General features: G+C 51.7%; 1 protein-coding gene across 1 annotated transcript; it reads left to right on the forward strand.

The window, feature by feature from the left end:
- Window positions 1-860: 860 nt before the first annotated feature.
- Window positions 861-20,505, forward strand: FAM167A (family with sequence similarity 167 member A). Its single transcript, XM_021540524.2, has 3 exons — window positions 861-1,056; window positions 8,446-8,987; window positions 17,818-20,505. The coding sequence occupies exons 2-3, from the start codon at window positions 8,610-8,612 to the stop codon at window positions 18,079-18,081; spliced, it is 642 nt and encodes a 213-aa protein (XP_021396199.1). The 5' UTR covers window positions 861-1,056; window positions 8,446-8,609; the 3' UTR covers window positions 18,082-20,505.
- The last annotated feature ends 211 nt before the right edge of the window (window positions 20,506-20,716 follow it).

Genomic DNA, 20,716 nt, shown 5'->3' on the forward strand with positions numbered 1-20,716 from the left:
GTGTGGGATGCTTTGGAGAGCGGCCCCCAGGCTTTGAGGGGTTAACCTCCAACTTCTGGCGAAAGAAGGAAAAAAGGAAGGAAATCCCTCTGTCTCCTGCCTTTGATTCTGGACCCCACTCAGCCGGCAGCCGGGGCGCTGCCTCTCTCAGTCCCTCCTCGGAGGCAGCTAAAATGGTTTCCAGCCCCGCTGGGGCAGCAACGGGAGCTTCCTCAGCACAAAATTCAGGCGCAGGCTGGTTCCCAAGCTGGTTTCTGCCCGGGGATGGATGGTACCAGCCTTGGAGCCCCGGGGCACCATCCTGGGGCTTCCCAGAGGTGCTGATGCATCCTGGCAAAATTCCCCTCGGCACACGTAGTGGGCAAGCTGTGGCACCTGGAAAACGTTATCCCAAAGCTCTCCTGAAGGCCAGAGGAGCCCGAACTCCTTGTGGGGCTGATATCCATGGAAAGAAACACGATCTGCATGGGGACACCAGCAGGTTGGTGTCGGGAAGAGCCGTAGATTCCTTCTGGAGCACAGCAGCCCTCGGGGCATCTCCTGCAAGCCTCGAGGGGACCTGCCCTCCACTGGACCGCTCCATCCCTGTTCTCCACGCCGAAAGCATCGCTGATCTTCCTCCCTCTCCTGGGTGCCGGAGGATGTTTAGGACCCGGGCGGTGCAGCTCCTCCCTTTCAGGTCTCTCCAGGGTTATTGCTTGGTGGGAGGTAGGTTCAGGGCTTGGTGGTATGAATGAAAGAGAGAGAGGAAATCGGCGCTGAAAAGCTCAAACTGGAATAGCTCGCCTGTCTCCAGGCAACAGCCCTGACGCAACGGCTGGAAAAAAAAAAAAAAAAAAAGAGTCCCCTAAATGAAAAAAAAAAAAAAAAAAAAAAAAACCCAACAACAAACCAACCACCACACGCACAGATTTCTGAAGCGAGACACAGAGCAGGAGGATGAGACAGACTCCGGGAGGCACTGGTGACACCGCTCTGCGAACACCAAGTTGGGGACCCGAGGTGGAAGGAGGGAGCCCAGATGTCCGTGCAATCCCCGCTCTGATTCCAGCCCCGGTGAGTTTGTTTCTGGTGGTGGCCTGGGGGGACAGAGCCACCCTGGGGACACCCGGCACGGGAGATGCCGGAGAGCTGCCCGGGGCTGGAGGGGACCCCGGCAAGGAGCTGGGGAGCAGCAGACAGGGGTGATGGGGACCCCAGCGAGCAGCACCGGGGTCTGGCGAGCTGGCTCTGCCGTGGCGGGGCTGGGGTTTGCACAGTGTCCCCCCAGCCGCAATCTCCTGCCTCGCCGACATTCCCTGGAAATGACCGCCACGGTGGCTCCCCATTGATCGGGAATGTCTGAATCCTCCTTTCCCATGATGTTTGTGGATTTTGCTCTCAGCCGGGAGCAGCGTGGAGCTTTTCACCCGCTCCAGGAGGATTTTCCTGCACAGGGTGAGATGTAACGGGGGAGAGGCTGCCCGGCTTTCGGGACAGTCACCTGTTGCTCCCTCTGCCCCCAGCCTGAGATGTGCAGGAGCCCTGGAAACCTTTCCAAACCTGGAAAGGTTTGTGGGGTTGTGCAGTGCAGACATGGTGGGATGAGCGTGGTGGCTTCGCAGGGCGTATCTACCTCGGGTTTTTGAACCAGGCACCGTGTGCTGAGCAGAGCAGGTTTCCACCTGCTCACGTCTGGCCCTCGCAGCTCACGTTTACACCGAGGAGAGGGGGGAAAAAAACCCAGGCAGAACTTCTTCAGAGCCCTTTATAACAGCTTGCGGCTAATTGTTAAAATAATAGCGCCAGCCCAGCACGAGTGTTTGTGCAAGCCCAGCCCCAGCGCCCCGGGGTGCTGCACACCAGGCAGCATCCCCATCCCACAGCCCGGACCGCTGACACCTCTCCCACCACGGGTACCTCTCCAAGGGACCCCCATCCCCGTTTTCCTGCAATGCACCCCCCGTTTTTCCACCATCCTGCGCCCTCCGGAGCTTCTCTACATCGGAGACCTCAGCGGAGGCGGGGGGAGGTGGGGATGGATGAAAACCAAGTTCCTGGCTTCCAGCGAGGAGCTGTGCCCAGCTGATTCCTCCGGCTTTGTCTGCTCGTCCCCGGGATCCGAGGAACTCCCCACTTTCCAGCGGGAACGAGCCTGTTTTGGCTGCTGTGGGTTTGCTCTGTGCCAGCCATCATTTCAGCACACGGGAGCTGCTGCTGGTTTTTGCATCCCGGCTTTTCTCTGCTTTCAAATGCCCATTAAATTCCCCCCATCCTTCATGGGGAGCTTGGTGGGGGGGAATCTGTTCACCACAAAAATCCACCAGGACGGGAAGAATCCGGCTTCTGCCGGGCTCTGGGCTTGCAGCAGCCCTGCAGCCATTAGGTGTTTGCAAAATGTAGCAGAGACACTGCAGGGAAAAAGAAAAAAAAATTAAAAATAATCAGCCTCAGAGCAGCGTAGCCCTTCTGGGGGGAGGGAGAGGAGGGTCTGTTTGCAACCGGCTGATCTTAAATGATATTAAATCCCACAGTGCAGCTCAGCACTGGGAGAAGACAGGTCTGAGGACAGAGGCTGGACGATCATGGTTTGGATAATTGGATGGGACAGGGGGCATGTAAAGGGGATTAGGGGGTCACCGAGGGGCTGACCCCACTCCTCTGATCATGTTAACTTGGAGCCTGGGGGTCTCCAGTGGGAGCTGGCTCTGGCGTTGTCCCTGCAGGGGCTGAGCTCAGTGCTGGGCAGATTTGAGCTCGACAAAACAAAACAAAAAGGTTAGGTTGTTTTTCTCTTTCTGAAAACACACCCTTGCATGCTGCATTTGGGGAAAAAAATAGCTCCCCGTACTAATCTCCTGGGAAGAGAGCATTTCTCAGCCTGCCCTGGCTCATTCCCAAGGAATCCCAGCCCTTTTCATTACCCTGGGCACACAGGCACAGAGGTCTCCCTGCCGAAATGCGGCCGTGCCTGGAGTGGCAGTAGGGGAAAAGGGGGAACAACCAGCTGTGCCATGCCACAGGTCCTTTGGGGGCATCTCTGGGAACAGGTTAGCTGTGCCACCCCTGAGATGAGCTCCAAAACCTGCTGGCAGCCTGGGGCAGTGCATGGAGAAGAAACCCTTGCACATAATCCGTGGCTCCACAGAGCTCAGAACACACCAAAGGTGGACAGAGTGACTTCACCAAGAGCCTGAAAACTTGCCTTTGCTTCTGCTCCTTAATCCTTTCCCTCCTAAAAGGAATCCTGCCTGGTTTGGGCTCATGGGTTGAAAGCATTGACCCCCGTTCATCTCCCCAGTTTGCAGCTACTTCCAGCTGACTGGAAGACTGGTTTGCTGGAATGCCAAATACTTCTTCATGCAGGATTTCCACACAAAGCCTGGAAATCTGCTGATCGAGGAGAGCCTAAGTGGTCTGAAAATGGAGCTGCAAGGCTCCATCCGAAGCAGGCAGCAGCCTCAGCCCTGCTCCCAGCTAGAAGCTGTGTGGAGGACGCAGGAGGGATGAGGTGCAGTCGGGCAGGAAGGTGCAGATGTGTTTACTGAAACAGGCTCTGACTCTGCCGGTGATGCTGGAAATCAGCCAGGGAGAAGTGCCTTGGGGCAGGGAGTGCAAACTGGTCCCCTCTAATCTCACAGACACAGAATGGTTTGGGCTGGGAGGGAGGTGCCTTCCATAAAACTCACCCACCTCCTGATATGGACAGGGACACCTTCCACCATCCCAGGTTGCTCCAAGCCCTGTCCAACCTGGCCTTGGACACTGCCAGGGCTGGGGCAGCCACCTCTGCATCCCTCCACTCCTCTGATGGATTCTCTGCAGCCCCCACTGCCCTCCCCTCCTCCCTTGCAGTGTTCAGGGCTCTTTCTGGAGGCCATTTGGGCAGAAGGGAGTGCTGGAGCAAACTCTCATCTTGTTCCAGGTGATATGTGAATGGAAAGCCCCTCTTTTTCCCTTTTCCCTGTTTTTCTGTGAATGTCATGTCCACATCTATGCCTAGTGCCCATTTTGGTCTCATCACTGCTGCCATTTTTCCATGGAGAAAGGAACAAGCTCACAGACAGGAGTGTGGCCAGAAGGTCTCCATGGGCAGCGTGTTCAGTGTCACTGAGGGCTCTGCCATGACCCCTCCAGCATGGGTAGAGCCCTTTCCATCCTGTCCTAACCATCCCGAGCAGGCAGAGAGCATCTGACCCTGACAGGATCAATTCCAGCCCTGGAGTGTGTCCTGGCTCCTTGGGATCAGACAGCTCTGCCTGGTGCTGGAATTTTGTCCTTTTGAAAGGAGGGAAGCTGAAGGTCATTTTGGGACCAGGCTGATTTTCTGCAGGAGAGGATTTCAGCTGCTACAGAAAAGGATTGGGTGGGTAAACACTGAATAATAAAATCCAGGGAAACCAGCTCTCCTCGGGGTCTATGGGGTGGCCGGGGATTTGTTCTCCACCTCTGCAGGATCCCTGTACAGAGCCAGCAGGATGAGGGGCTCTGGCAGGGTGAGGGACCCCCAGCTCACCAAATCCACACAGCACAGCAGCTCCTCTCCTGTCAGAGCTCATTCTGGCACGGGGAAAGGAATGAGTGATGTGCAACCAGTTCCAGGGAGCTGCAGTGTTCATCCTGATGGGTCTCTCCTTCCCTCACCCCACTCCTGAGGCCTCGGAGTCTCTGCTGCCCTGAGGATGCTCCGGAACATCCATCCAGAGACCTCTGCGAGCAGCCAGAGTCCTCCCTTACTCCATTGCTATGGCAACCCTTTCTCACAGACATCTCCTCCTCTCTGCCCCTCTCCCAACCTGCAGCAGACACCCAGAGGGGGTCAGAGACCTCCAGGGGGGTCAGTCACCCCCACCCCATCCCTGTGGCAATGCTGTGCAAGGAGGGGGGCAAGCACAGCTCTCCCTGCACACCAGGCACTGTCCCACACCTCTCACTCCTCCTTGGTGTTCCTTCATCCCACCTTTCCAGGCTCAGGGTCCTCCTCTGCTGCTGGGAGCTGCAGAGCTGGATGGTGATGTTGGCAGGTTGGATTTGCTCCAGGAATTTCCTCTGTAGGACCAGGGGGTATCTGGGTGGCCCAGGGCAATCCCTGTGCAAACCTCAGAGCAAATGATCAGGGGAACCCCATCCCAAACTCCTGGATCATGGGGGGTGTCCCTGCACCCACTGGAGTGTGAGCACGAGCACTCAGATGAGACCTGGAAACACCAGAGGTGAATCCTGTACATCTCTAAAAATCCCCAGAGGATTTTCCCCGAAGGCCAGTTCAGTCCCTGAACTCTCAATCAGAGGGAAACTGAGGCACAAAGGGGCTGAGGTGCTATTTGAAGGTCATTCTCATCCTGAAGCATTGCCTCTGCCCTGTTTGCTCCATGAAGTGACATCTGTGGTCTGTGTGGGCAAAAGGGCTTCTGTCAGCTGAGGTTTTGTCTTATATTGAGGCTTTTTTGTCTTCCCAGCCTCCAGAGGAGCAGAATTCCTCTAACACAGACTCCTGCAGTCACTGCTGCTCCTCTGCAATAAAAAATGGTGTTACAAGAATCCACAGTCCACCAGGAATAGTGAAGGAAGAAGAATAATTTGCTCCCCACAGCTTCTCCTTGGCTAATTGTCGAACTCCCAGTCTAACATTCCTATTATTTCTCTGTCCCAGGCTTGTGCCTCTGCTGATCCCTTGGGGTAGGTCAGTTGACTTCTCCAGTGGAAACCTAACACAAGAAAGAAATTAAAGGGGTTTTTTGTTGTTGTCTCAGTGACCTGTTGTGTTCTGTGCTTTCAGGATTCATGGAAGGGAAGGGGGGAACCCCTGAGCAGAGGCTCTCAGTGAGGTGTGAGCAAACCCTCACCCTGTTTTGGGTCTGAACTCGTTACCCCTAATGAGAAGTGTCACAAACTCCCTGTGGCAGGTGTGATAATGAGACAAATCAAGGATTAATCACTTAAATCCCCTTGCACAGGCTAGCCCAGGGGAGCCAAGCCTGGGGCAGGGAGACTGGGAGGATGTGGATTTGAGCCAGAGGCAGGTTTGTGCCTGGGAATTTGGTAACTCTCAGGCACCAAAGGGTTTGTGTTACAGCACAAGGGCATTTTTCACACGCTTACAACTTTCAGATCTCTTTCTTCACAGCAGGTGTTTGATCCAAATCCAAGATATTGATAGGAAATTAGAGGTGGCTCCCTCCTGTCACTTTGGAGTCTGGACAGGCTGGGGAATGCTGCCAGTTTAGGGGGTGTCCCTGCAGAGGGAATGAGGCGCTTCATGTCACGCCAGAGAGAAAGTGAAGGATGGGCTGAATCAATGCTGCTTTCAGGGTAGAAAAACCAAATCTCCTCCAAAGCTGATGGGAGTTGTGGTGACAGGGAGGGGGAGATGTCAGCAGGGTTGTGACAAAGGGGATGCTCCAAGCTGCTGTGCTGTTTTCATGGTCCAGTGCTCTAAATGAGCTGTGCCCAGGGCTCAAATACCAGGGGCCATTGCCACCCTGAGGATTCCATATACACTGAAAAACCAGACAAAAGAGTTTGTGTGGGGCTCTGTTTTGTAGCTGTGGCATTCAGAAAATGATAAAAATATGATCTTTGCTGGGGATTAGCAAATCCAGCAGCCCAGTGTGGAACTGCAGCAGACTCTGGGACTGCTGGGTTTGGGCCACCCTCAGCAATCTCCACATTGGTCTCATAGAACAGAAAATAAAAGCTGAGAAACGAGGTCTTTAGAGTGATTACTTGTTTTCCTTTATTGATTTGGGGAGGCTGGAGCAGGAGGAAAGGTAAATTCATCGACATGCCCTGAGTCCTGCAGAGCACCCCTCCACCAGGGCAGCCCAATGCTTTCCCTTCCCTTTTTCAACAGAAGAAGGAAAATTGTTGCTGTTCCAGGCACGAGAACTGTTGGCTAAAACCTGACAGAGCATCTGTGCGTGCTCCCTCTCGCTGTAAAACTCCCATTAACATAAATAGGAGCAGGAAGGAGACCACAACATGACTAATCCTCCACCCCCACGCTGTCTGTGTGTACACTCGCAGCTCCTCCTTCAGCTCATGTGCCCCCACACAATTGCTGGGATAAGTCCTGCTCTCACTCGGTGTTTATTTTAAATTGAATCTTCTTACTGAAAAGGTTGGAGAGGCGTAATTGTGGTCTGGATTTCAGAGCTGCACATGCCTTTGTGGAAATGGCAGGGAGAAGAATGGCTGAGTAACTCTAGGAAGCTGCACACACCCTGCCTGGTTTCCCAGGCACCTCACCAGGCAGGCAGAAAAGCATTTTGTTTTGTGCCTGACGTTCAGAGGAGAGCTCTGGATCTATTCCTAGCTCAGCTATAGATGAGCACACGACCTTGAGAATGTCACTTATCTGATCCTGCTGGCAAATGAATACAGAAGCTGCCTGAGCTTCACTCTTGAAGAGTTCTCTGCCCCTCCAGGTCCCAGGGTTTGTCAGACCAGCTTTGGGCACAGCTTCCATGAGTGCTGACGGGAGGAGAAGTGAGGAGGGAGCTCCTGGCTTCTCTGTGCTGCTGCTCATAAGGGTGTTTACCAGGGACCATTCTCACTGGAAAAACTGGATGTGGACAGTGATGGAAACCACAAGTCCAAGTCTCCCTGAATGTCTCAGCCCAGACCATGCCAGAACCCCAGTTAGTTCCTCACATGGCTGGGACCACGTTCCAGCGGGCCAGGAGGGAACTGAATCCTCAGGCTGCAGCTTTAGCAAACCCGGAACTAAACCCAGATCTGTAAAACTGGAGGGGAGTGTGGTGTGGGGAAGGATGAGTCCCTTTTCCCAGGTCTCCTTTTGACTCCAACTCTTGGGAGAAGTTTGGGTTCGCAGAATCACAGAAAGGTTTGTGTTGGAAGGGACCTTAAAGATTCCACCCCCTGCCTTGGACAAGAACACCTTCCTCTATCCCAGGCTGCTCCAAGCCCCATCCAACCTGGCCTTGGACACTTCCAGGGTTCCAGGGGCAGCCACAGCTTCTCTGGGCAACCTTGGCTAGGCCGTCCCCACCCTCAGAGGGAAGAATTTCTCCCTAATATTTAATCTAAACTTCCCCTCTTTCAGGTTGTCCTATTTCATCTAGACCTGATTTGCCCAGATGGGGAAATGGGGGTTTGCCAGGCAGAAAATCAGCAAAACCAGACATCCCAACATCCAGCAGCAGCCACTGCTGTCTCCAGAGGACTCTGGGGTGTGGGAATGTGTCCCGACCTCCTTGGCCACCCTTCTGTGGCCCCTTGAGTTAAGATTGGAGATGTAGGTAACCAGAGCTTTGCTAAAAGCCAGAACCTGTCTGTTCCTGCCCCAGAGCACTCAGATAACCGAGGTGAGGTCACCCTCCCCTGCAGCACCTTGGCACAGAGCCTCTCCCAAAACCCTCACTCCCCTGCTCCAGCAAGAGCTGTCTCACTTTCCTCACTCCCTTCTCCTTTTCAAAACCAATCCTTTTGTTTTTTTTCTTCTAGGTGTTCATCCAAGGCTGGTTTGGTGCTTGAGGAGCCCACACCTCAGCTGTCCTCCAGGGAGCTGTGCTGAGCACCTCGTGAACGCCTGGTCAAACCTTGAGGGCTCTCATCTCCATCCCTGGTCCTTTCCAGCCCACCTCTATGCCTTTGGACTCCCAGAGAGGATGTCTGTGCCCCAAATCCAAATAGAAGAGGCTCTGGACAGCATGGATGCTGGCTCTGGGGGCGTTCCTCCTCCAGATGATCACCTGAGGACCCTCAAGGCATTGACAGAGAAGCTGAGACTGGAGACCAGGCGCCCTTCCTACTTGGAATGGAAGGCAAAGCTGGAGGAGCAGGCTTGGAAGAGCCCCCAGCCCGAGGGAGACAGGGAGGATGAGGCCACCAAGGCCAAAAAGACCCCAGGGGAGACTGTCCCCATGAGGAAGGTGCAGCTGCACCTCAATGGGAGCCCTGCCCAGGACAAGGGGACTGTCACTTCAGGGAGGATAGGTGGCTTTGAGAGCATCGACGAAGCTTTGACGTGGCTCAGGAAGGAGCTGGTAAGTGATTGTCTGTCCCTGTTAGCACAGATTTTCAGGGGGGGTAAAAATGAAAGAGTGGGGAAACTCCTTGTTCCTACCTGCCTTCAGCCCCAGGTGGAAAGGCAACAATCAGTCCTTGCATTTTCCATCACTCATTGTGTTTTCCATCACTCATTGTGTTTTCCACACCTGGCTCTTCCAGGTCCATCCTCTGCTGCTTTTTTCTTGATTCAAACCCAGTCCACATTTCAGTCATTCCCCCATCCCAGCCTTGGGCCCTGTATCACACATCTGTTTATTTCTGGTGGTTATGTGCTGGACATTTCACAGAGGAGGAGAGGACAGAAATCCTTTGTCTTTTCTAGGAACCTGTGCTAGGAAAGCCAGGGCACAGGGCTGAAATTCACCTTTTCTCTGTCACTTTGCTGTCATGGTTTTTGGCACAAATTTATCCTGGGCCTGACCCAGCTCCCAACCAAACTCAGGAGCCAGCACAGCCTGGAGATAATTCCCAGGAGGATGCACCAATCCTGACAGAGATCAAGAAGTGTTTGGAAAATGCTCTCAGGCACATAGAGTGATTTTGGGGTTGTCCTGTGCAAGGCCAGGAGTTGCACTTGATGATCCTTGTGGGTCCCTTCCAACGCAGGGTATTCTGTGATTCTCTGGAGGTTGATGGGATGGGTACGTCCCTGTCAGGGCAGCTGAAGTCAGAGCTGGAGACTGAGCCCAGGTGCTCTTCACAAGAGTAGAAGCAATCAGACACCAAAAGCACACTTCCCAGTCATCCTTCCCTTCTCCTCACTGGCACAAAAATCTTTATTATTTGGCCCAAATCACTGGAAGTGACTCATGACACGTGGCTTTGTTTCTGTTGCCCAGTTGGAATTTTGCCTGTGAGTCCCAGCAGGAATATTTGCAACAGGGGCTGGGACATCACTTGTGGCCAACACTTGTGAAAATGTTCCTGTGCAGACACTTTGTTTTTGAGAAGCATGGAAAAAAATTTCTGACAAAAATAAATAACAGTTTTAAAGATTTCTTTGCGAATTTGCTTGAGATAATGTTGATTTGTCAACTTTCTGTTGCTGCTTTCACCCAACTCCACTGGTCCCCTGAGGATTTATTTACAGAGGGGGTTCTGGATATTGCACTTTGGTGACTTTGTTTCTCAGGATTGTGGCTTTCAGGAATATTAGTAATATTTCAGGACTATTAGGAACAGCTTTAAGATCATCCCCTACAATCCCTCAGTGCCCTGGAGAGCCTCAACTCCAGATCTGTGACCTGAATCTGGGTGTAATCTTAAATTCACACTTGGTGGAAACCCTGAATCTCAAGATGATCAGAGAGTAAGAAGCAGATTTTCCTTCTCAGAACCTTGGATTTTAAAAGATTTGGGGTTTTCTTTCAATCTCTGCCCATGATGGAAATACAAATTGTCTCAGAGTCTGATTCTACCCCTTAGACTGGGGTGTGGTATCTAAACCACTGTCTGTCAAAAACTGAAAGTTTAAATTGAAGACAAGGAATGGCCAAGCAAACCCTAATTGTTCCACACTTTCCATTTCCCAGCTACTTAATTATACCGGTCTTTGCTGGAGCTGGATGTGACTGGTAATTTAGAACAATTTCCCCAAAAGGGAGAGCAATTTTTTGACTGACCACAGGGTGAAATAGCTGTGCTGGAGGCACGAGTGTGGGTAAGAGCTGCCAGCAGGCAGAGGGAGCACAGCCAGGCCGTCCCATCACATGGTGCTGGAACCAAAAGGTGCATTTCACATTACATTTCAAGGGTGAAATGCAGTTTCTTGTCAAATAAAGGAACAAGCTTCCAGACATCCCAACACAGACAAGATCTTTCCCCTGCTTTTCCTCATGTTGTGGTAGCAAAGCCATCAGGAATGCTCCACAGCAGCATGAAGCCCAGAAACCAACCAGATCTTGGGCTGATCCCCCAGTTTGGGCAGCAGGGGAGGGGGGATTCTGCCCTTCTGCTCCTTTTAGGTGAGACCCCACCTGCAGAGCTGCCTCCAGCCCTGGTGCCCAGCACAGGAGCTGCTGGAGAGAGTCCAAAGAGGCACCAGGATGTTCAGAGGGATGGAGCAGCTCTGCTGTGAGGAAAGGCTGAGACAACTGGAATTGTTCAGCCTGGAGAAAGCTTTGGGATGAACTAATTGTGGCCTTCCAGTTCCTGAGAGAGCTTAAACGAAAGATGGGCAGGGACTTTGGACAAGGTCCTGGAGGTAAAGGGCAAAGGGCAATGGCTTCCTACTGCCAGAGGGCAGGGTTAGATGGGACATTGGGAAGGAATTCATCCCTGTGAGGGTGGGGAGGCCCTGGCACTGGTTGCCCAGAGAAGCTGTGGCTGCCCCTGGATCCCTGGAAGTGTCCGAGGCCAGGCTGGACAGGGCTTGGAGTGACTGGGATAGAGGAAGGTGTCCCTGCCCATGGCAGGCTGCAACAAGATGAGTTTTAAGGTCCTTCCCACCCAAACCATTCCATGCTTCTGTGATCCCACAATATGGTTATTGAGGGTCTGTAGGACTCACCTATCCAATGAAGGGACAAAAGCTGGTGAATGTGGAGATTCTTTCCATGCAGGAAAGAAGTGCAGCAGCCCTGTCCTTAGGAGTGAAATGCAGAGTGTGCAGCTCCTTCACCCCCAGCCCTCAGCACAGCTCCCAGCGTGTTCAGGCTGGGCTGTTTCAACAGCAGCACCCTGGAATGGTTCTGGCTTGTCCCAGGGAGCATCCTGCCAAGCACTTGGAGCTTCAGGAGTTTGCATATGCTGGGGACTGTTCCCATCAGGCAGGCAGGACCACCCAGTTTTGGATTTAACTCTATCCCAGCCAAAAGCAGCAGAGGCAGGAGAGTAAATTTGGTACTATCATGGAAGGGTTTAGGTTGGGAAAATCATCGAGTCCAACCACTCCCCAGCACTGCCAAGGCCAGCACTAAACCATGTCCCCGGGCCACATCCACACAGCTTTCAAATCGCTCCAGAGCCCTGGGCAGTTGGGCCAGGGCTAGACAGTCCTTTTGCTGAAGGAATTTTTTCCTAATATCCAATTTAAGCCTCTCTTGGTGCAACTTGAGGCCATTTCCCCTTGCCCTATCTCTTGTCACTCCCAATCCACACAAAAGTCATCATCTGACACTGCAAGGAATTTTCCTCTGTGCCTTCAGGGCCTGCTCTGATTTGACTTCAGCCAGGTTCAGGCTGCTCACCTTGAGGAGTGAAGCAAAAGACAAATCCAAGGTTTTATTGTCCATGTCGCCTCACCTGACCTGCCCCAGACCCAGGTTTGTAGGACTGACACAAACCCACGGAGCCTCAGCCAGGCCCTGCTGAGAGCCTGGCACCGAGGAGCTGATTTATTCAGACGTGCAGAGTGCTCTTGTTTTTGTGCTGAGAGGCTCTGTGGAGGTGTAGGAGCAAATTGCAGCTCTCAGCTTGTGCTGAGCTGCCCCGGGGCCGGAGCATTTCCCTCCCCAGCTCCTCCTGCCTCTTCTCTGCCCTTTGCTTGCCTTTGCACTGTCAAGTGTGGCAGCTCCTCGTCTGTGCTGAGAGCAAAACCATCACCAGCCCAGGGATGGTGGCAGACTCGAGGACTGGAGGAGTCACACTTTGCTCTTTGGTTTTGAAATTTGCCAGATTTTACAAGTTATGAAATTAAGCGCTCAAAGTCTTCTCCCTCCTAAGTATGGCTAAAGTAAAACCCTGTGAACAGAGACGTCTTAGAACAGTTCTAACTTAGTCCTTTTAGGAAAAATGAGTTTTCTATCTCAAATTCACCAGTTTGGCACTGTGAGCCAGAATGCAGGAAAAGAAACACATATTTCTGATGGTCCCTCCTAGGAAATCATGAAACGCCTGTGTCCTGTCAATCATATTTTATTTCCATTTGGGATACTCATATTGGCTGAACAAGTGCTTGGGTGAATTTAAACAACAATGAAGCACCAAATTTCCTCATTATGAGGGTGGGGAGGTTTTGGCACAGGTTGCCCAGAGAAGCTGTGGAGTCCCCACCCCTGGAGGTGTCCAAGGCCAGGTTGGACAGGGCTTGGAGCAACCTGGGATAGTGGAAAGTGTCCCTGCCCATGGCAGGGGGTGGAACAGGATGAGTTTTAAGGTCTTTTCCAACCCAAACCATTCCATGACTCTTTGACCTCTACTGTTAAATTGCTGAAACTAAGGAAGAGTTTAGGATTTATTATGGAACAGGACCATCCCCAGGGGTCAGTTTTGGTGCAGCCACTCTGTTTTGGGGAGAGAGGGAGCCAACACAGCCTAAACAACACTGAGGAAGGGTGAAATCTGGGACCTTGACATGGTCCAGCTGGCAAAGAAAACTCTCCTGGTGGTGGTGGAGAACTCCCAGGCACTCCAGAAGGAGCTGGGATAACTCATGTGGTGCTGTGGGTTGCACCACAAGGGCGTGAGCACCTAAATTACCTATACCAGGGTGGCATCTGAGCATCTCTGAAGAAGCCCCAAACTAAAGCACAGACAATGTGGGCTTGTCTGAAGGGCTTGGCAAGGATCTGACAAGTGGCCTGTGCTTCTTTGTGCTTGAATCCAACTGGCTGCACTCAGGAAAGTGCCAATTCACATTTCAGTTTCTTTTGAACTTTTGGAAATAAAAAGGGCTGGCCCTGTGAGAGCAGCTGCCTCTCCACAGACCATCCCCCTGAGCTTCATGGACCAGGCTGGGACTTCATCCATGAGACTCTTCTCCTTTGGGAGGAGAGGGAAATCTCAAAGAGCTCCTCATCTCCATGCCTCAAGGTGCTGCCTGCTGAAAATCCCCCAAAAGCAATGCAGAGAAAAGATGGGCTGCTGGAAATGGGAAAATTATTGGTCTTCCTGTCTGTTGAAGGCAAAATTGAAGGCAACTGCTTGTAGCTATTAGGGCTGAGCCACCTAGACTGAAAATCAGGAAAGAATAAATCCAGAGTTTTCTCTCCCTCACTCCTGTTAAACATCCCTGGGAGACTCTGGGGCTCAATCCAAGCAGAAAATCATCTCTAAGTTCATAAGATCCAGTGATCCAGCTTTGCATTTAAATCCAGCTGTTGCTTCTCTTCCAGGAAGGACCTGAGTTTGGTTCTCCCTTCCAGCCTGGGAAATTTAACCTGGCATCCTGTCCTTTCCAACAACATTCCCCAGCCATGCTGGTGAGAAACAGCAGGGGCTTGTTGTGCAGAGAGAGGCAGAATGTGTTAAAACGTTGGTTTTCATGAGCAAGACACACCTAAAGCTCTTCCTGCCCTGGCCATGAGAGGATCAAAGGAAATCAAAAGCCTGGTTTCTGCTGGATGCTCCCCACAGGTTTCTCCAGGATGCTGCATCCCTGTGTGGGATCCTGCTGCTGCCTCACATGGATAAACTGGAATGTGCAGTTCCCTCGTGGTGACCAGCCCTGTGGGTGAACTCTGCAAGCCAAAAACCCCACGGCTTCCCGTGATGTGGCCCCTGTAATCCCATTATTCATTCCCAGGCAGCTTTGTGGAGCTCTGCTGGCCTGACAACGCTGCTTGTAAATGGACATCACTCATCCTTTCCAGTGATTGTTTGGTCCTCAGCATGGGACAGGGGGAATGGCTTTGGAATTTGTGCAGAGCCTCTGGGAAAGGGACGGAGAACGAGGATTTCTGCGTTCTGGCTGAAATTCCTCTAAATATTCTGGGAGGGTTTGAATAGAGCAGTGTTTAGTGAGACAGCTCCATGGATGCAGGGCAGGGGGTTTGCATCTCAAGCCAAGCCCCAGGGATGAGTGTGGGGAGTGAGAGTTCATGCCCTGCAGAGCAGCCCAACTTTGGTGCTCCACCCTCTGCCCAGCTGTCACCCCACAGAGCTGCCTCCACAGGACCTGTCACCAGAAAGGAACTCCCAAGCCCTTGGGAAGACAAGGCAACCTTCCAAGGAGCACAGGCAGTGACAGCCCTCCTCCCATCTCCCATCTCCTCCTTGTGCACATCATCCTCTCATAGAAACTTGGAATTCTTAAGGCTGGAAAAGCCCTCAAAGGTCATTGAGTCCAGCCCTTAACCCAGCACTGCCAAGGCCACCACTAAACCATGTCCCCAAGTGCCACATCCACATGGTTTTAGTCAACCACTGCCAGGCTTTGTTCCTTATCTTTATTTTCTAGAGGGCTTTGCCTTCCAGCTTGGGTGAAAGCAAACGGATTCCTCAAAAGTGTGAAAAAAAGAACCAGTCCAAAAAATGAAAAGATGGTTTGCAAGAGGAAAAAAACACCTATAACTCACAGCGCTTTGCACAATGGTCTCATAATTCTCTTTTAAATGTTTTTGTTGTTTGTTTTTTTTTTTGGCAGCAGAGGCTTTTTTAATCTCACATTCTTCCAAATGTTCAATGAAAGACTTTGTTGGCATTTCTTACGTAACTTGATACACCAAAAAAGAACTACTCAAGGTCACTTCAATAACACCTGCGATCGCCTCCTGATAAAATATCAGCATTTGTTGTGAAACAGGGCAAAATATCAACAGATTTTTTTCTTTTTTTTTTATTGGAACTCAGGTGGAAGAATGAAAACTGCCAAGTGGCATTGCTCTGCTGGGGGCACAGGTTATGAGGTCTGAGAGGAAATAGTGAGTTTTTTGATAAAGGTAAATGACCCACAACCCTGCCAACAATTTGAGAGATATTTCCTGAGAGAGAGAGAGAGATTCACCTAGAGATTGGTACAAAGGTGACTTATTCACTCAGGGATTGGTACAAAGGTGACTTAATCCTCTCCAGACAGCCAAGCTGGAGTCTTATTGCTGGCTGGGAGCATCAGGCAAGGTCCTCCAGGATGCTTCTGTAGCGTCAGACAATCATAGAATGGTTTGGGTTTGAAGGGATTTAGATATTAGAAAAGAATTTTTCTCTGTGAGAGTGGTGAGGCCCTGGCAAAGGTTCCCATTCCTGGAAGTGTCCAAGGTCAGGTTGGACAGGGCTTGGAGCAACCTGGGATAGTGGGAGGTGGCCCTGTCCATGGCAGGGAATGGGGCTGGATGATCTTTAAGGTCTCTTCCAACCCAAACCATTCAGGGATTCTCTGATTCCCTGGAGGAAGAGGGATTATGGCACAAGCTAAAGTAACCCCAAGGCTGCTTTGGTTCACACCCTCCTTGCAGCAGCCCTTGGAAAGGGGTCATGGAAAGGTCTCATGTAGGAATTTCAGGGTCTCTGTGGGGTCTCTCAAGGGGAACTTCCTCCCTTCCCTTCAACATCTTCATGCACAAACCAGCAGGCCAGGAATAATTTATTCCCTTCCCCAGGCCTACATCTGTACCCACAAAATGAGCAACTCATTTTCAGGCCTGGAGGGAAACTGATATGGTCTGATCACATCCATGCTGCTAAAATCCAGGAAAGGGAAATTTATCCCAAAACAGAGAGTCACAGAGTTCTAGAACTGGCTGAGTTGGAAGAGGCCTTGGAGATCATTCTGTTCCAGCCTCTTCTGGTGAGCCTGTTGGGCTTCTTCTCCACCTTCTTTTTTTATTTTTTTTTTAATTTTTTTGTAGCTTTTGTGGTTTTGTTGCTTTTCTGTGAGGAGGGAAGTGGGGTGGGAAGTGGGAATTGTGTTGATTTGCTTTTCTAGCCCTGCCTTCTCCTGTTTGCCAGGCAGATTTCCACACCAAGTGTTCACTCCTTCCTTCACTATCCACAGCATCCTGTGGCAATGAATTTTCTTAATTATGAGTTAGATTTTTTTTTTAATAAAAAACCTCTTTCCTTTCATTACTTCTGAATCTTCCACCTTCCCAAGCCAGGTGCCAGGGGAGAAAAAAAATACCTCCAAAACACTTAGATGATTAGCTTGGAGGTTGTAGTTCTCTGTCCTGTGGGAAACCATGGAGGTCCCATCCTGAGAGCCACTTCAAATCATCGAGATAAAATAAGCCACAGGGGAGGTGGAGTCTGTCATGGGCCAGCTCTGATTTATGCAGGATAGAAACCCAGGCTGAGTATTTGGGGATCAGTTATTTGGTATTCTTTTAATTGGTCCTTTCCACCTCTAATTGCTCTGTCTCCCTGTGGCTGCTGCCTTATGAGCAAAATTAATTTGGGCTTTGTTTAATGTTGAGATGGAGGCTCTGAAGCCTGACAGATACCCAAGCCAACAGCCTTGGCACAGCTTTAATTCCAGTTTCCTGGTGCTCCTGAAAACGCGAGCAGGCACAGAATTTCTCGATTGTTAAAAATTCCCCATCCTGACCTGGTATTTTTTGGGATGCATTGCTGGCTTGGATGATCTCTGTCTCCTTCACAGATCAAGCACCTCTAGATGAGTTCACAGAATCAGCTAGGTTGGAAAAGACCTTTGAGATTGAGTCCAACCTATAACCTGACACAACTTTGTCAACCAGACCATGACACATTCAGCCTTTTTGTAAACACCTCCAGGGATGGTGACTCTACCACCTCCCTGGGCAGCCCATTCCATGCCAAATCACTCTTTCTGTGAGGGACTTTCTCCTAATGTCCAGCCTAAACTTCCTCTGGAGCAGCTTAAGGCTGTGTCCCCTCATCCTGTCGCTGGTTCCCTGTGGGCAGAACCCAACCCCCACCTGGCTGCACCCTTCTCTCAGGGAGTTGTGGAGAGTGAGGAGGTCTCCCCTAAACCTCCTTTTCTCCAGGCTGACCCCCCCCAGCTCCCTCATCCACTCCTCACAGGGTTGTGCTCCAGACCCCTCACCAGCCTTGTCACCCTTCTCTGGACGCATTCAAGCCCCTCAACATCCTTCCATTCCCCACGATCCGGTGGCTGCAGCCTCGAGCAGCAAATTTGCCACTCAAAACCCTCTTTCCTCCCCATTCCAGGCAGAAATGCGCCTGCAGGACCAGCAGCTGGCCAGGCAGCTCATGCGGCTGCGCAGCGACATCAACAAGCTGAAGATCGAGCAGACGTGCCACCTGCACCAGCGCATGCTCAACGATGCCACCTACGAGCTGGAGGAGAGGGACGAGCTCGCTGACCTCTTCTGCGACTTCCCCCTCGTGAGCTCCTTCAGCCTCTCCACGCCCCTCAAGCTCATCGGGGTCACCAAGATGAACATCAACTCCCGCCGGTTCTCGCTGTGCTGAACCGGGGGAGAAAGAGGGAGAGGGATCTCTCTGCCTCATGGCTGGGTGAGGAGAGGCCAGCGAGGAGCAGAGGGAACGGGAGCAAACAGGGAACCCGCAGCTGGTCTTGGTGGCAGCGTAGAGAATGGCACTGGAACAGCCCGGGGATGCTCATGGGGGAAGGCAGAACCTGCGTGGAAGAAGCCTGGAGAGCATCCAGATCCAAAACACACACTCAGCTCCTTTGCCAAGTCCCTTCTCCTCCTCTTCCTCCCACAGGACGCAGCTCGGTGTGGGTGGTTGTGCTCAAAAACCAAAGGAGGGGTCAAAAATCAGCCACAAAGCAAAATCCCCCTTCCCTTGCCTTCCCCTCCTCCTAGGCTGGAGCAATGTCTCTCTCCTCCATGGATGTCTCCTTGGGCACCAACCCTCACCCTCTGCTGCTCCAAGTGTGGGATCCACGGGGCTGTTTCCGGTGGGAAGTTGATTTCCAGTGGGAAAATCAAGCAAGCAAAGGACTGTGGGTTAAATGGTACCAGCCCCAAGAAGTGGTGAGAAGATGTGTTTGTTGGATTGCTCCATAGAGTCCAGGGCACTCCAACTTCATTTCTCCTGTGGTATAGATTATGGAGTCACCAGGGGCACATTCAGAGATTCCAGCTGACCAGAAGCCTCCAGCGTGCCCAGGAAGTCATACCCAGAGCAATACACATTTCTGATCCTGTTGGATGCTGTTGTCAGCCCCAAGACACCCTGTGGCTCACCCTGCAAACAAGGAAATGTGTACCCAAGACATTTCCTGTCAGGGAAATCCCCAGGCTGACGCCCCCCAACAGCAGCACCAGCAAACCCTGGATCCTCTGTAGCAACACACATCCATCAGAGAGAGTGACTTCAAGAGGAGAAAGGGGACTTTTGGGACTTAAAATTAAAGGGAGAAATTGCTGTGATGAGCTTTGGACCTGCAGCAACACGTGGGGTTCCCTCTCTGCCCAGCAGAATGTGAGATGGATGCTGTATTTTCTTGCCTTTCAGTGCCCACGGCTGCCTGTACTTGGCACGGGGGGCAGAGACCTCTGGTGCTGCCCAGCAAGGGACTCCAAAGGTCTTGCCATGGCAATTTTGGGACAGCTGGCACCCAGGACAAGACAGATCAAGCGTGGATGCCTTCAGGCTCTCCCTCCTGTGCCCACCCTGCTCCTGACCCTGTCAGAGTGGAACAATCCTGCTCATGGTGCCCATACCCATGGCAGGAGGGTTGGAATCAGAGGATCTTTATGGTCCTCTCCAACCCAAACCATTCTAGGACCTCAGCCCACCTCTGCTCCTCCCCACGTGGCCGAGCAGGAGCAGCTCTTGGCTGAGCAGACCTGGCTGTGCCCACAGCCCCAGCCCAAGGCCTGGGAAGGAGCAGGAGGGGCCATCCCGCTGCTCTGGAAGCTGTGGCTGTGTCGATGTGCCTGTAGCTGTCTGTGAGCTCTGTGTGTGTGTGTCAGTCGCTGTGTGTGTGTGCATCTGAGCCCACGGGACGCCTCTCCCGGGAGGCTCCGGGCTGGGTTCGCGCCTTTGTTCCGAAACGTGACGGGAACCGGGATCCGGCGAGGCTCCGACGTGCCTGGGAGGATGCAAGGAGGTTTCCAGACCTGGGGCTCCACTGGGAGCTTTAGGTTGGTGCAAAGACCAATAATTCGTGTGCCTCCACAGGTCTGCAGAGTGGGGATGAATTAAGGGGTTCACGGATGATGGGGCTGGGGACTCTGAGCTGAGATCAGTCCTCCATCCCCACAACCCCTGGATGATGCCTCCTCATCCACTCCAAAGCTCCCCGAGTATCTTTTCTTTCTGCTAAGGAAGGAGGAATTTTAAGCACCAGAGCTTTATCTATACCGTCAGCACCATGCCTGGGTGCTGAATCTTGTGCTCCCCAGGTGAGGAAATTTTATTTTGGGTAGTGATCAGACTGTCACTTGGCCTCTGGACAAGACAACCAGCCACGGTGCCGTTCAGTTTACTAGGAACAGCCTTACTTCCCCATGGACATCTTGGAAAAAAAAAAGAAAACACCTCATTAAAATTCTTCTTTGTTTACTTTTTTCATAAAAATAAATCAGTTTGTGTCCCACATGTTGATTTTCAGAGGTGTTTTCAATCAGAAATTATGTTTATTCCATGAAAATAATGCCTTGGAAAGGGGGATTGGTTCTCTCTAGGGTCAAATGGAGTCGAGTACAGGGTGGGTCAGCCTTTGGGCTCTTGTCTGGTAGCCAAAAGCAGGGGTTAATTCAAGCACAGTCTTCATGGGTCATTACACATGGCATTAGAAAATCAGACGTCTGAATTCCAGACATGTATCTTCTGCATTAAGGGGGAAGAGGCATGGGTGTAACTGCCAGCTGTTTGTTGAAATGCACAATTTTTTAATTATAAAACCTCTGTATGTATTGATTTTTGCCTCTGGTCTCTCACTGTGTTGGGGAAACACCAGGATGATGTGTTCCAGGATTACAGGTGTGCCAGGTTTTTTCCTGGCAAGTTTTTGTATCCATTCACACCCATTAGCTCCACCTGGCAGCCCATGAGAGATGGGAGAAAAATAAGGTTGGAGCATGTATGGTGTGTTTGGAGAAAAACCTATGGAAAAGAAAGCAAAAAAAAA

This window comes from Lonchura striata, chromosome 3 (genome assembly GCF_046129695.1).
Source record: "Lonchura striata isolate bLonStr1 chromosome 3, bLonStr1.mat, whole genome shotgun sequence".
Lineage (NCBI taxonomy): Eukaryota > Metazoa > Chordata > Aves > Passeriformes > Estrildidae > Lonchura > Lonchura striata.